The sequence below is a fragment of the Diabrotica undecimpunctata genome, chromosome 4, assembly GCF_040954645.1.
Source record: "Diabrotica undecimpunctata isolate CICGRU chromosome 4, icDiaUnde3, whole genome shotgun sequence".
NCBI classification, from domain to species: domain Eukaryota; kingdom Metazoa; phylum Arthropoda; class Insecta; order Coleoptera; family Chrysomelidae; genus Diabrotica; species Diabrotica undecimpunctata.
In genome coordinates, this window is record NC_092806.1 from 4,717,575 (window position 1) to 4,731,332 (window position 13,758).

A 13,758-nucleotide genomic window follows, 5' to 3' on the forward strand; every position below is an offset into this window, starting at 1 on the left:
CTGAAAGTTGTTCTCGACCATCAGTATCATCAACAATTACCAATGCGTATCAAGAGTCGGGAACATTTTTGCACGGTTTCAATTTTGAAAATGCCTCATTAACTAATTGTACTTTTAATATTACTATAAATAAAAATGATGTTTAATTGTTGTTAATGACATTTGTATTGTTGCTTTGTGACATGTTTCATATTGTTGCCATGACAACATTTTTACCTCCGCCGTAAAGAAGTGGGAAAAAAAACTGCTGCCGGCGGAGACATCAAACTTTGACAGGATCAAGTTCGATAAGTAATGTCATCATTATTTGACGTTTGAAGAAAAAACTGTTTTCTTAACTCCTTTTTTTTCTGTCTCCTCTAGTTTTCGCTATACCCTACAAAACATGTGGGACACGCTGTACAAACCACATTTTGATGTAGATTATTTTTTAATTTTTAAGTCTCTAAGAGGTCTCTACATTAAGGCTACAAAAAATTTGAAAAGGTCGAAAATAAAACAGGAATGCTAATAAAAACGATAATAATTTAAGAAATATATTCTTGAAGTTTATTTAATACATGTGCACATTCTCTGAGTAATATAGCATCAGATAATAGCTGTTTTCCATAATCATGATCACTTTCTATTAAAGGCGTATTGCTTTTATTGTCATAAATGTCATCTTCCATATATGTATCGGTTTGATCAGCAATACGAGTTTTTAAATTTCCCGCTTTAAGTTTATCCCTGCAGATAGCATTTAGTTTGTCTTCCGATACTTCTAAACGTTCATTAGACACTAATGGCATCCCGTAATCATGATCTTCAATCATTCGAGACACAGTACAAACTTCAAAGTTGTGTTCTTCCATATGTGTATCGCTCGGGGCATTATAAGCTTCCAAATGTCCCTCCTTAAATCCAACTTTAGAGATGTCGCTCAGTATCTTTTTATTTCCTTTCAACACTTCTAAGTGTTCTCGTCGAGACAACTTTACGCCCGCTAAGGTAGCAGGCAAGTAAGTTTTGGCCGTTCCTTTGTCCTTCCTGGTGGCTTTTTCTTCTTTATGTTTTGATGCGGCCTTAACTCCATGTTTTTTTATATGAACGTTTAAAAGACACTGAAACAAAAAAATTTGGTATAAATACAAGATAATAGTTAGTTTTTTAATATAATATAGAATAGAACAAGCCATCGATATTAATATTTTTAGACTAAAAAAACATTTGATGAGCTCATGTTAAGATCTCTTACAGAGTTTTTTGGGTGGAAACATAAAAACGTAGTTTTTGGCATACATCGCTCCAAAATATCAATACAAATGATAATTTCACTATGTGTTGCGCAGATTTCCCTCAGTCTCCCCTAATTTTCAAAATTATTCAGGTCAAAAACTAAAACCTCTAGAACATTTTACATTCTAGATATTTTGAAGTTATACTTCTATACGCACGGTCGGCGTTGGAAATTTGCACGGGAGTGAATCTGAAACCATTACATACAGTGTGTAAAAGCCAAATGGAATAAATTCATTATTTAGGTTACTGTACATATTTATAAAAAATCCCGAAACACGTCAAATTTAAATTATAACTTGACATTCTTGAACGTGAAAATGCAACCCCTACCTTCAACCCCCTTAGAATGACAGGTACAACCCCCAATTTTTAAAATAGTAAGTATAGGCTTGTGATATATCGTTTAAAAGGTCTTTTCATTCTCCATTCAAAAATGTTGTCGCTTTCAAGTTTATTCAGATTAATTAAGATAAAAGAAATTAAAATCATGTGGTTACCGAAATTCGCTAAAATATACTCAAAACTTATTTCTCGTTTAGGTCTTGATAATGAGAAAGTGAACAAAAACCATAGCAATGTGGTTTTTAGATGGTAACCATTAAAAAACTTTAAAGAATTTCCGTGGCAACGTTATTTTAACACGCATTAGTAAATTGTTTTATTTAAGTTGTCAGTATTTTAATTTAAGTAAAAAGTTCGTTCAATTCAATTTTGAAAAATGGTTAGATTAACGGAAATGCATAAAATAACAGTTTTACAAATGATTGGTTACGGAGATAACACCCGCACACAACAGGAAGTAACTCACCTATTTCATGAGAAATTTCCTAATTTACCGCCTATATCCCAAGGAACAATAAGTAAAATAGAGAAGCAGTTTCGCGAGTTTGGTCATGTAAGGCAGATAAAAAAAAGCAGCTGCCAATGCACTGAGTGATGAACTCAAATTAGATGTGTTGCTTGAGTTTCAGGAAAATCCACATACATCGAGTAGACAGGCATCCACTACATTCAATGCTAGCCATACATCGATAGTAAACATATTAAAAGAAAATAAATTGCATCCCTATAAGATGATACCTACTCAGGAGCTCATGGAAGACGATTTTGATACGAGAACTTTTTTTTGTGAGCAAATGGACATGTTGGATAACAATATTATCCAATTAGAAGACGTTATGTTTTCTGATGAGTGTACTTTTTCACTTAACGGTCATGCTAATCGGCAAAATTGCCGCTACTGGGCCACGGAAAATCCTCCCTGGATGAGAGAACACACTCCATACCCTCAAAAGGTTAATGTTTGGGCAGGGATTGTAGGAAACAATATCATTGGTCCCTTTTTCATTGAGGGCAACTTGAATGGCAACAATTATTTGGCACTACTTCAAAATGATGTCATTCCAACGTTGGCAAATTTATATCCTGATTCAGGAAACCCTCAAGTTCCAGCGAATACGATATGGTTTCAGCAGGATGGATCACCACCACATTACCAACTTAATGTCCGGCAGTACCTCGATACAATATTTCCCAATCGGTGGATAGGGAGGCGAGGATCGATTGAATGGCCAGCGCGATCACCTGATCTTACATTTTTAGATTTCTTTTTATGGGGATATGTGAAGAGCCAGGTGTACAAAACTAAACCTTCTGATTTAAATGACTTAAAAGAACGAATAACGCTTGCGATTAGGTCGATCACGCCTGTTATGTTAAATAATGTTAAAAGACAGTTTTATTTGAGATTAGGATGTTACCAAGACGTTAGCGGTGAACATTTTGAACATCTACTTCATTAACATTAATAGTTCTTTTTCGTGTTCTACATTTTATTACGTTTTGCATTACATTTTAGTTTTTGATTGTATTGTAGCGAATTTCGGTAACCACATGATTTTAATTTATGTTATCTTAATTAATCTTAATAAACTTGAAAACGACAACATTTTTGAATGAAGAATGAAAAGACCTTTCAAACGATATATCACAAGCCTATACTTCCTATTTTAAAAATTGGAGGTTGTACCTGTCATTCTAAGGGGGTTGAAGGTAGGGGTTGCATTTTCACGTTAAAGAATGCCAAGTTATAATTTAAATTTGACGTGTTTCGGGATTTTTTATAAATATGTACAGTAACCTAAATAATGAATTTATTCCATTTGGCTTTTACACACTGTATGTAAGATAATGAGTAAGAGAGAGACATAAGATATATTTTCTCTCTCTTCCTCTTTCGAGAATAAAAATGTTCCTTTTGTATAGATATTTAATATTATAAATATATTATATTATATATAATATAATATATATTAATACATATTATTATTTATGTGATATGTTTTGTATTATTTATTAAATGTTCATAATTATTTTAGGCTTTTGTATTTCAAAATAATCACTGTATGACAGACAACTGTCAATTTTAAAATCCGTTAGTATCATGTCTAATTGGTAAATCTTTTACGTGTTTGGTTCATACGCTGGTGTACGTGAGTTCGAATCCCAATATGAATTTCCTTTTTTATTTTTGAAATATTTAAAAACCTCACGTTAATGTTATTAAATATATGTAATATACGCAAAAATGCTAAATTTTAAAATATAATGAAAATTTACAACATAATCCGAGTTGTTGGTTTTTTATTTTTATCTTCGTAAAGTAAGTTATGTATATTGGCAGTTTTAAATACTTATGAATATTACATTTTAATTTGTATTGTATTATTATATTGAATTATGTTGCATTGTATTGTATTGTAATTTTTATATTAATAACAAAATAAACAATGAATTTTACTGCAGAGTATGTGTAAAAAAATTTTTTTGCATTCAACTCCTTTTATACATATATGAAAATAAAAATATATATTTTCATTAAAATATTGATACAATCCTTCATTTACTATACTCCTATTACAGGTCAAATGTTTATATACAGCAAACGATGCACCATATACCTATATACCTAATTCTTTTTCTCTTTCTGCTCTCTCTTACCCTTACTCTTACTTACATATGTAATGATTGTGCAGATTGACTCCCATATAAATTTGTAACGGCGATCGCGTGTATAGAAGTATAACTTCTACCGGCAGTCCCACTGGACTGCCACACCCGTTTTTTTATATAGAAGTGTATTCAAGCTTTCAAATCCATTTTAAAAATAAAAAAAAAAAACAAAATTAACCAAAATATGCTTTACAGGTGTTATTTTAAGTTAATAATCTATCATATAAAATTGTAGCAAATACTTATTCACTTTAAAGATAGAAAAATAAACAATTGTACATACCTGGTGGGAAAAAGCTTTCTCGCAATTATCAATATGGCATACATAGTTCAAAGGTCGTTCAGATCCGTCCGATTCGTGATTACTTTTTATGTGCCACTGCAGATTTCTATTATATTGATACACTCTTGTACAGTTTAAGTAAGGACATTGAAATGTTTTTCGGAATCTACCGGTGCAAATTTTATAGTGAGTGCGCAAGTTGTTTTTATTGGTAAATAGAGTACCGCAATTTTTACATTTCTTTTCTAAAAAGAAGTAAAGAAAAAATTATATAAATAAATAGTGAAGAAGCTTGAATAAAAAAATGAATTAACCCATAAAAAGATAGTGTTGCATTGGTCAACATAAAATTGTACCTTTGCAGGTACCTGTATAACGCATTTAATGTTTCTATTAACAGATGGCGCAATATGTATCCAGGATATTAAAAAATAGCCACTCAGCACAGCCTGTAACAAGTGCTCTCTTGTCTGGGTTTATATATCTATTGTATACTATGCTAATCAGTCGGATTAAAATTCTAAATTCGCCGTTTATGGGTTAATATTAATAATAATAAAAACGTTTCTTCGATTTAACCAATTCTATTATGTAGATACTACCTAATCCTCTATAATCCATTACAGGTCGAGGAGCGATCAAAAAGTTCCAGGATTAATGCTTAAAACCTTTATTTAAATATATAGTAAATCATCCCAACGGTGTAAATGTTATGAGATAACATAATATAAAATGTAGCCCTGTAGTTAAATTCAAATTTTGGTGGTTAAGAGCATTAATTTCTTATAAGGGCAACTTGTAAAGAAGTTTCACATCACAAAAAAGCACTGAAAATGTTTGAATAGTGTTGGAGACTCGTCAAATGCTTCATAAAAGCGTTCTCTAGAAATACGTCGATAGCATCAAAAGAGCTCTAAAAAATATTTCACAAGCGGTGCAGAAGCTTTAAAAGCTCAGAAATGTGTAAAAAACGGTGGAAACAAAAAGCGGTGAATAAACATCTAAATTGATGGAGCAGCTTCAAAAGCGCTATAGAAAAGTCAAAAGCACTGAAAAATATACAAGAAAATAAGTGTGAAGAGTTAGGGAAATGTCGCAGCACTGGAAAAGCTTCATAAATGTGAAAAGCGCTTCAAAATTTTCATACGCGCTTGAAGAGTCTAAATCGTTTGATGACCGTCAAAAGTGTTAAAGAAAATTGCGCCCTAACGTGGCTGTCATATCAAGCGTCGAAAAAGTATAAAAGCACTTAAGAGTGCTTTTATATGCTTATGCTAAGCACAAATTTCAAACAAAATATTCACTTTTAATTTTCACGAAATTTTCAGCAAATACAGACATCCAAGTCGAAATTGTTCTCACGAACCGTTAGATGTAGGAAAATTCTGACTTTGGCAGAAGAACGAGCTGTCAATTTTATGTAGAAAATGTCTATTCGCTTGACTCTAGGACCAAAATTGACGCCAATATAGCCGATTAACGAAATTTGATAAAAATCCAATGGTCTACAGTTTTTTTGATTTTCCGGCAAAACGGTGCATAATTTCTGGCCACGTGTTTAGATTTTTTTAATCAGCAATTTACCCTTAATCGAAATAATTCAAATTTTAAACAAAATATACACTTTTAATTTTCACGAAATTTTTAGCAAATACAAACATCCAAGTGGAAATTTTTCTCACGAACCGTTAGATATAGGAAAATTCTGAGTATGGCACAAGAACGAGCGGTCAATTTTATGTGGAAAATGTCTATTAGCTTGACTCTCGGACCAAAATTGACGCTAATATAGCCGATTAACGAAATTTGATAAAAATCCATTGGTCTACAGTTTTTTCGATTTTCCGGCAAAACGGTGCATAATTTCTGGCCACGTGTTTAGATTTTTTTAATAAGCAAGTCACCCTTAATCGAAATAATTCAAATTTTAAACAAAATATACACTTTTAATGTTCACGAAATTTTTAGCAAATACAAACATCCAAGTGGAAATTTTTCTCACGAACCGTTAGATATAGGAAAATTCTGAGTATGGCACAAGAACGAGCGGTCAATTTTATGTGGAAAATGTCTATTAGCTTGACTCTCGGACCAAAATTGACGCCAATATAGCCGATTGACGCCAATATAGCCGATTAACGAAATTTGATAAAAATCCATTGGTCTACAGTTTTTTCGATTTTCCGGCAAAACGGTGCATAATTTCTGGCCACGTGTTTAGATTTTTTTAATCAGCAAGTTACCCTTAATAGAAATAATTCAAATTTTAAACAAAATATACACTTTTAATTTTCACGAAATTTTCAGCAAATACAAACATCCAAGTGGAAATTTTTCTCACGAACCGTTAGATATAGGAAAATTCTGAGTATGGCAGAAGAACGAGCGGTCAATTTTATGTAGGAAATGTCTATTCGCTTGACTCTCGGTCGAAAATTGACGCCAATATAGCCGGTTAAGCAAATTTGATAAAAATCCAAGGGTACCCCCTTGGAAAATTTTTGGCAAATTTTCCAAAAAAAAAATTTTTGTTTAATGTTTTGGTACATGCACTTGGTCCAGCTGATCCCAAACATGTATTTTTTTCTGATCCCTTAACCCCAGTTTGCCGGAAAAGAGGAAAAATCGAATTAAAATATCTACAGTTTTTTCAATTTTCCGGCAAAACGGTGCATAATTTTCAGCCACATGTTTAGATTTTTTTAATCAGCAAGTCACCCTTAATCGAAATAAGTCAAATTTTAAACAAAATATTCACTTTTAATTTTCACGAAATTTTTAGCAAATACAAACATCCAAGTGGAAATTTTTCTCACGAACCTTTAGATATAGGAAAATTCTGAGTACGGCACAAGAACGAGCGGTCAATTTTATGTGGAAAATGTCTATTAGCTTGACTCTCGGACCAAAATTGACGCCAATATAGCCGATTAACGAAATTTGATAAAAATCCATTGGCCTACAGTTTTTTCGATTTTCCGGCAAAACGGTGCATAATTTTTAGCCACATGTTTAGATTTTTTTAATCAGCAAGTCACCCTTAATCGAAATAATTCAAATTTTAAACAAAATATTCACTTTTAATTTTCACGAAATTTTCAGCAAATACAGACATCCAAGTGGAAATTTTTCTCACGAACCGTTAGATGTAGGAAAATTCTGAGTATGGCAGCAGAACGAACGGTCAATTTTATGTAGGAATGTGTTTTCGCTTTACTCTCGACTAAAATTGACGCCAATATAGCCGATTAACAAAATTTGATAAAAATCCATTGCCTACAGTTTTTTCGATTTTCCGGCAAAACGGTGCATAATTTTTAGCCACATGTTTAGATTTTTTTAATCAGCAAGTCACCCTTAATCGAAATAATTCAAATTTTAAACAAAATATTCACTTTTAATTTTCACGAAATTTTCAGCAAATACAAACATCCAAGTGGAAATTTTTCTCACGAACCGTTAGATATAGGAAAATTCTGAGTATGGCAGAAGAACGAGCGGTCAATCTTATGTGGAAAATGTCTATTGGCTTGACTCTCGGGACCAAAATTGATGCCAATATAGCCGATTACGAAATTTGATAAAAATCCATTGGTCTACAGTTTTTTCGATTTTCCGGCAAAACGGTGCATAATTTCTGGCCACGTGTTTAGATTTTTTAATCAGCAAGTTACCCTTAATAGAAATAATTCAATTTTAAACAAAATATACACTTTTAATTTTCACGAAATTTTCAGCAAATACAAACATCCAAGTGGAAATTTTTCTCACGAATCGTTAGATATAGGAAAATTCTGAGTATGGCACAAAGAACGAGCGGTCAATTTTATGTGGAAAATGTCTATTAGCTTGACTCTCGGACCAAAATTGACGCCAATATAGCCGATTAACGAAATTTGATAAAAATCCATTGGTCTACAGTTTTTTCGATTTTCCGGCAAAACGGCATAATTTCTGGCCACGTGTTTAGATTTTTTTAATCAGCAAGTTACCCTTAATCGAAATAATTCAAATTTTAAACAAAATATACACTTTTAATTTTCACGAAATTTTCAGCAAATAGAAACATCCAAGTGGAAATTTTTCTCACGAACCGTTAGATATAGGAATATTCTGAGTATGGCAAAAGAACGAGCGGTCAATTTTATGTAGGAAATGTCTATTCGCTTGACTCTCGGTCGAAAATTGACGCCAATATAGCCGATTAAGCAAATTTGATAAAAATCCAAGGTACCCCTTGGAAAATTTTTGGCAAATTTTCCAAAAAAAAAATTTTTGTTAATGTTTTGGTACATGCACTTGGTCCAGCTGATTCCAAACATGTATTTTTTTCTGATCCCTTAACCCCAGTTTGCCGGAAAAGAGGAAAAATCGAATTAAAATATCTACAGTTTTTTCAAATTTCCGCAAAACGGTGCATAATTTTTGGCCACATGTTTAGATTTTTTTTAATCAGCAAGTCACTCTCAATCGAAATAATTCAAATTTTAAACAAAATATTCACTTTTAATTTTCACGAAATTTTTAGCAAATACAAACATCCAAGTGGAAATTTTTCTCACGAACCGTTAGATGTAGGAAAATTCTGAGTATGGCAGAAGAACGAGCGGTCCAATTTTATGTAGGAAATGTCTATTCGCTTGACTCTCGATCGAAAATTGACGCCAATATAGCCGATTAAGCAAATTTGATAAAATCCAAGGGTACCCCCTTGGAAAATTTTTGGCAAATTTCCAAAAAAAAAATTTTTGTTTAATGTTTTGGTACATGCACTTGGTCTAGCTGATTCCAAACATGTATTTCTTTCTGATCCCTTAACCCCAGTTTGCCGAAAAGAGGAAAAATCGAATTAAAATATCTACAGTTTTTTCAATTTCCGGCAAAACGGTGCATAATTTTTAGCCACATGTTTAGATTTTGTTAATCAGCAAGTCACCCTTAATCGAAATAATTCAAATTTTAAACAAAATATTCACTTTTAATTTTCACGAAATTTTTAGCAAATACAAACATCCAAGTGGAAATTTTTCTCACGAACCGTTAGATATAGGAAAATTCTGAGTATGGCAGAAGAACGAGCGGTCAATCTTATGTGGAAAATGTCTATTGGCTTGACTCTCGGACCAAAATTGATGCCAATATAGCCGATTAACGAAATTTGATAAAAAATCCATTGGTCTACAGTTTTTTCGATTTTCCGGCAAAACGGCATAATTTCTGGCCACGTGTTTAGATTTTTTTAATCAGCAAGTTACCCTTAATCGAAATAATTCAAATTTTAAACAAAATATACACTTTTAATTTTCAGCAAATACAAACATCCAAGTGGAAATTTTTCTCACGAACCGTTAGATATAGGAAAATTCTGAGTATGGCAGAAGAACGAGCGGTCAATCTTATGTGGAAAATGTCTATTGGCTTGACTCTCGGACCAAAATTGATGCCAATATAGCCGATTAACGAAATTTGATAAAAATCCATTGGTCTACAGTTTTTTCGATTTTCCGGCAAAACGGTGCATAATTTCTGGCCACGTGTTTAGATTTTTTTAATCAGCAAGTTACCCTTAATAGAAATAATTCAAATTTTAAACAAAATATACACTTTTAATTTTCACGAAATTTTCAGCAAATAGAAACATCCAAGTGGAAATTTTTCTCACGAACCGTTAGATATAGGAATATTCTGAGTATGGCAAAAGAACGAGCGGTCAATTTTATGTAGGAAATGTCTATTCGCTTGACTCTCGGTCGAAAATTGACGCCAATATAGCCGATTAAGCAAATTTGATAAAAATCCAAGGGTACCCCCTTGGAAAATTTTTGGCAAATTTTCCAAAAAAAAAATTTTTGTTTAATGTTTTGGTACATGCACTTGGTCCAGCTGATTCCAAACATGTATTTTTTTCTGATCCCTTAACCCCAGTTTTGCCCGGAAAAGAGGAAAAATCGAATTAAAATATCTACAGTTTTTTCAAATTTCCGGCAAAACGGTGCATAATTTTTGGCCACATGTTTAGATTTTTTTAATCAGCAAGTCACTCTCAATCGAAATAATTCAAATTTTAAACAAAATATTCACTTTTAATTTTCACGAAATTTTTAGCAAATACAAAAATCCAAGTGGAAATTTTTCTCACGAACCGTTAGATGTAGGAAAATTCTGAGTATGGCAGAAGAACGAGCGGTCAATTTTATGTAGGAAATGTCTATTCGCTTGACTCTCGATCGAAAATTGACGCCAATATAGCCGATTAAGCAAATTTGATAAAAATCCAAGGGTACCCCCTTGGAAAATTTTTGGCAAATTTTCCAAAAAAAAAATTTTTGTTTAATGTTTTGGTACATGCACTTGGTCTAGCTGATTCCAAACATGTATTTCTTTCTGATCCCTTAACCCCAGTTTGCCGGAAAAGAGGAAAAATCGAATTAAAATATCTACAGTTTTTTCAATTTCCGGCAAAACGGTGCATAATTTTTAGCCACATGTTTAGATTTGTTAATCAGCAAGTCACCCTTAATCGAAATAATTCAAATTTTAAACAAAATATTCACTTTTAATTTTCACGAAATTTTTAGCAAATACAAACATCCAAGTGGAAATTTTTCTCACGAACCGTTAGATATAGGAAAATTCTGAGTATGGCAGAAGAACGAGCGGTCAATCTTATGTGGAAAATGTCTATTGGCTTGACTCTCGACCAAAATTGATGCCAATATAGCCGATTAACGAAATTTGATAAAAATCAATTGGTCTACAGTTTTTTCGATTTTCCGGCAAAACGGTGCATAATTTCTGGCCACGTGTTTAGATTTTTTTAATCAGCAAGTTACCCTTAATCGAAATAATTCAAATTTTAAACAAAATATACACTTTTAATTTTCACGAAATTTTCAGCAAATACAAACATCCAAGTGGAATTTTTTCTCACGAACCGTTAGATATAGGAAAAATCTGAGTATGGCAGAAGAACGAGCGGTCAATTTTATGTAGGAAATGTCTATTCGCTTGACTCTCAGACCAAAATTGACGCCAATATAGCCGATTAAGTAAATTGATAAAAATCCAAGGGTACCCCCTTGGAAAATTTTTGGCAAATTTTCCAAAAAAAAAAATTTTTGATTAATGTTTTGGTACATGCACTTGGTCCAGCTGATTCCAAACATGTATTGTTTTCTGATCCTTTAACCCCCAGTTTGCCGGAAATGAGGAAAAATCGAATTAAAATATCTAGTTTTTTTCAATTTCCGGCAAAACGGTGCATAATTTTTAGCCACATGTTTAGATTTTTTTTAATCAGCAAGTCACCCTTAATCGAAATAATTCAAATTTTAAACAAAATATTCACTTTTAATTTTCACGAAATTTTCAGCAAATACAGACATCCAAGTGGAAATTTTTCTCACGAACCGTTAGATGTAGGAAAATTATGTATTATTTGTATGGCAGCAGAACGAACGGTCAATTTTATGTAGGAAATGTGTTTTCGCTTTACTCTCGGACTAAAATTCACGCCAATATAGCCGATTAACAAAATTTGATAAAAATCCAATGGTCTACATTTTTTTCGATTTTCCGGCAAAAACGGTGCATAATTTCTGGCACGTGTTTAGATTTTTTTAATCAGCAAGTTACCCTTAATCGAAGTAATTCAAATTTTAAAACAAATATACACTTTTAATTTTCACGAAATTTTCAGCAAATACAAACATCCATATAACATTATTATAACAAAATTTTTATAAATTGGAAAGAAAAATGGAAAAACATAGCAACGAATTCAAATAATCAATATTATACTATCCACCCTACCCTACCACAAGATGTTGACTATATTTTCAAATATGCAATGCCAAAGAAGTTGACAGCCACAATTACTCGACTGAAAACTAATCACGGTGCATTCCCAGCTCACTTGGCTAAGTTAAATATTATCCCTTCTGGGGTATGCTCATGCGATAATATATCACAATGTGACATCAACCATATTCTTTTTAAGTGCGATAAACATAGGTATGAAACAAATCAGCTGTATTCAAAACTATCAGAACTTAAAATTCAGACTCCCATAAACATCACCCATTTACTCTCCTTAGATAGTAGAGAAGTATACGAACTAATATGTAACTTTTTATTTAAAGTTGGTTACATTATTTAAAAACTAATATCTTACATTACAATTCTGTGGCTAAAGGACTAGTTTCCAAGCCAACTCACCAAACACAACACACACACACACACACACACACAAACATCCAAGTGGAAATTTTTCTCACGAACCGTTAGATATAGGAAAATTCTGAGTATGGCAGAAGAACGAGCGGTCAATCTTATGTGGAAAAATGTCTATTGGCTTGACTCTCGGACCAAAATTGATGCCAATATAGCCGATTAACGAAATTTGATAAAAATCCATTGGTCTACAGTTTTTTCGATTTTCCGGCAAAACGGTGCATAATTTCTGGCCACGTGTTTAGATTTTTTTAATCAGCAAGTTACCCTTAATAGAAATAATTCAAATTTTAAACAAAATATACACTTTTAATTTTCACGAAATTTTCAGCAAATACAAACATCCAAGTGGAAATTTTTCTCACGAACCGTTAGATATAGGAAAATTCTGAGTATGGCACAAGAACGAGCGGTCAATTTTATGTGGAAAATGTCTATTAGCTTGACTCTCGGACCAAAATTGACGCCAATATAGCCGATTAACGAAATTTGATAAAAATCCATTGGTCTACAGTTTTTTCGATTTTCCGGCAAAACGGCATAATTTCTGGCCACGTGTTTAGATTTTTTTAATCAGCAAGTTACCCTTAATAGAAATAATTCAAATTTTAAACAAAATATACACTTTTAATTTTCAACGAAATTTTCAGCAAATAGAAACATCCAAGTGGAAATTTTTCTCACGAACCGTTAGATATAGGAATATTCTGAGTATGGCAAAAGAACGAGCGGTCAATTTTATGTAGGAAATGTCTATTCGCTTGACTCTCGGTCGAAAATTGACGCCAATATAGCCGATTAAGCAAATTTGATAAAAATCCAAGGGTACCCCCTTGGAAAATTTTGGCAAATTTTCCAAAAAAAAAAATTTTTGTTTAATGTTTTGGTACATGCACTTGGTCCAGCTGATTCCAAACATGTATTTTTTTGTGATCCCTTAACCCCAGTTT

General features: G+C 32.4%; 1 protein-coding gene across 1 annotated transcript in view; it reads right to left on the reverse strand.

The window, feature by feature from the left end:
- Positions 1-522: 522 nt before the first annotated feature.
- Positions 523-13,758, reverse strand: part of LOC140439075 (uncharacterized) — a 16,565-nt gene continuing 3,329 nt past the window's right edge. Inside the window, exons 5-6 of the mRNA XM_072528738.1 lie at positions 4,577-4,821; positions 523-1,103 (exon numbers count right to left, since the gene is read on the reverse strand). Of these exons, the coding sequence (XP_072384839.1) occupies positions 528-1,103; positions 4,577-4,821 (821 nt within the window). The 3' untranslated portion in view covers positions 523-527. The remainder of the gene's footprint in view (positions 1,104-4,576; positions 4,822-13,758) is intronic.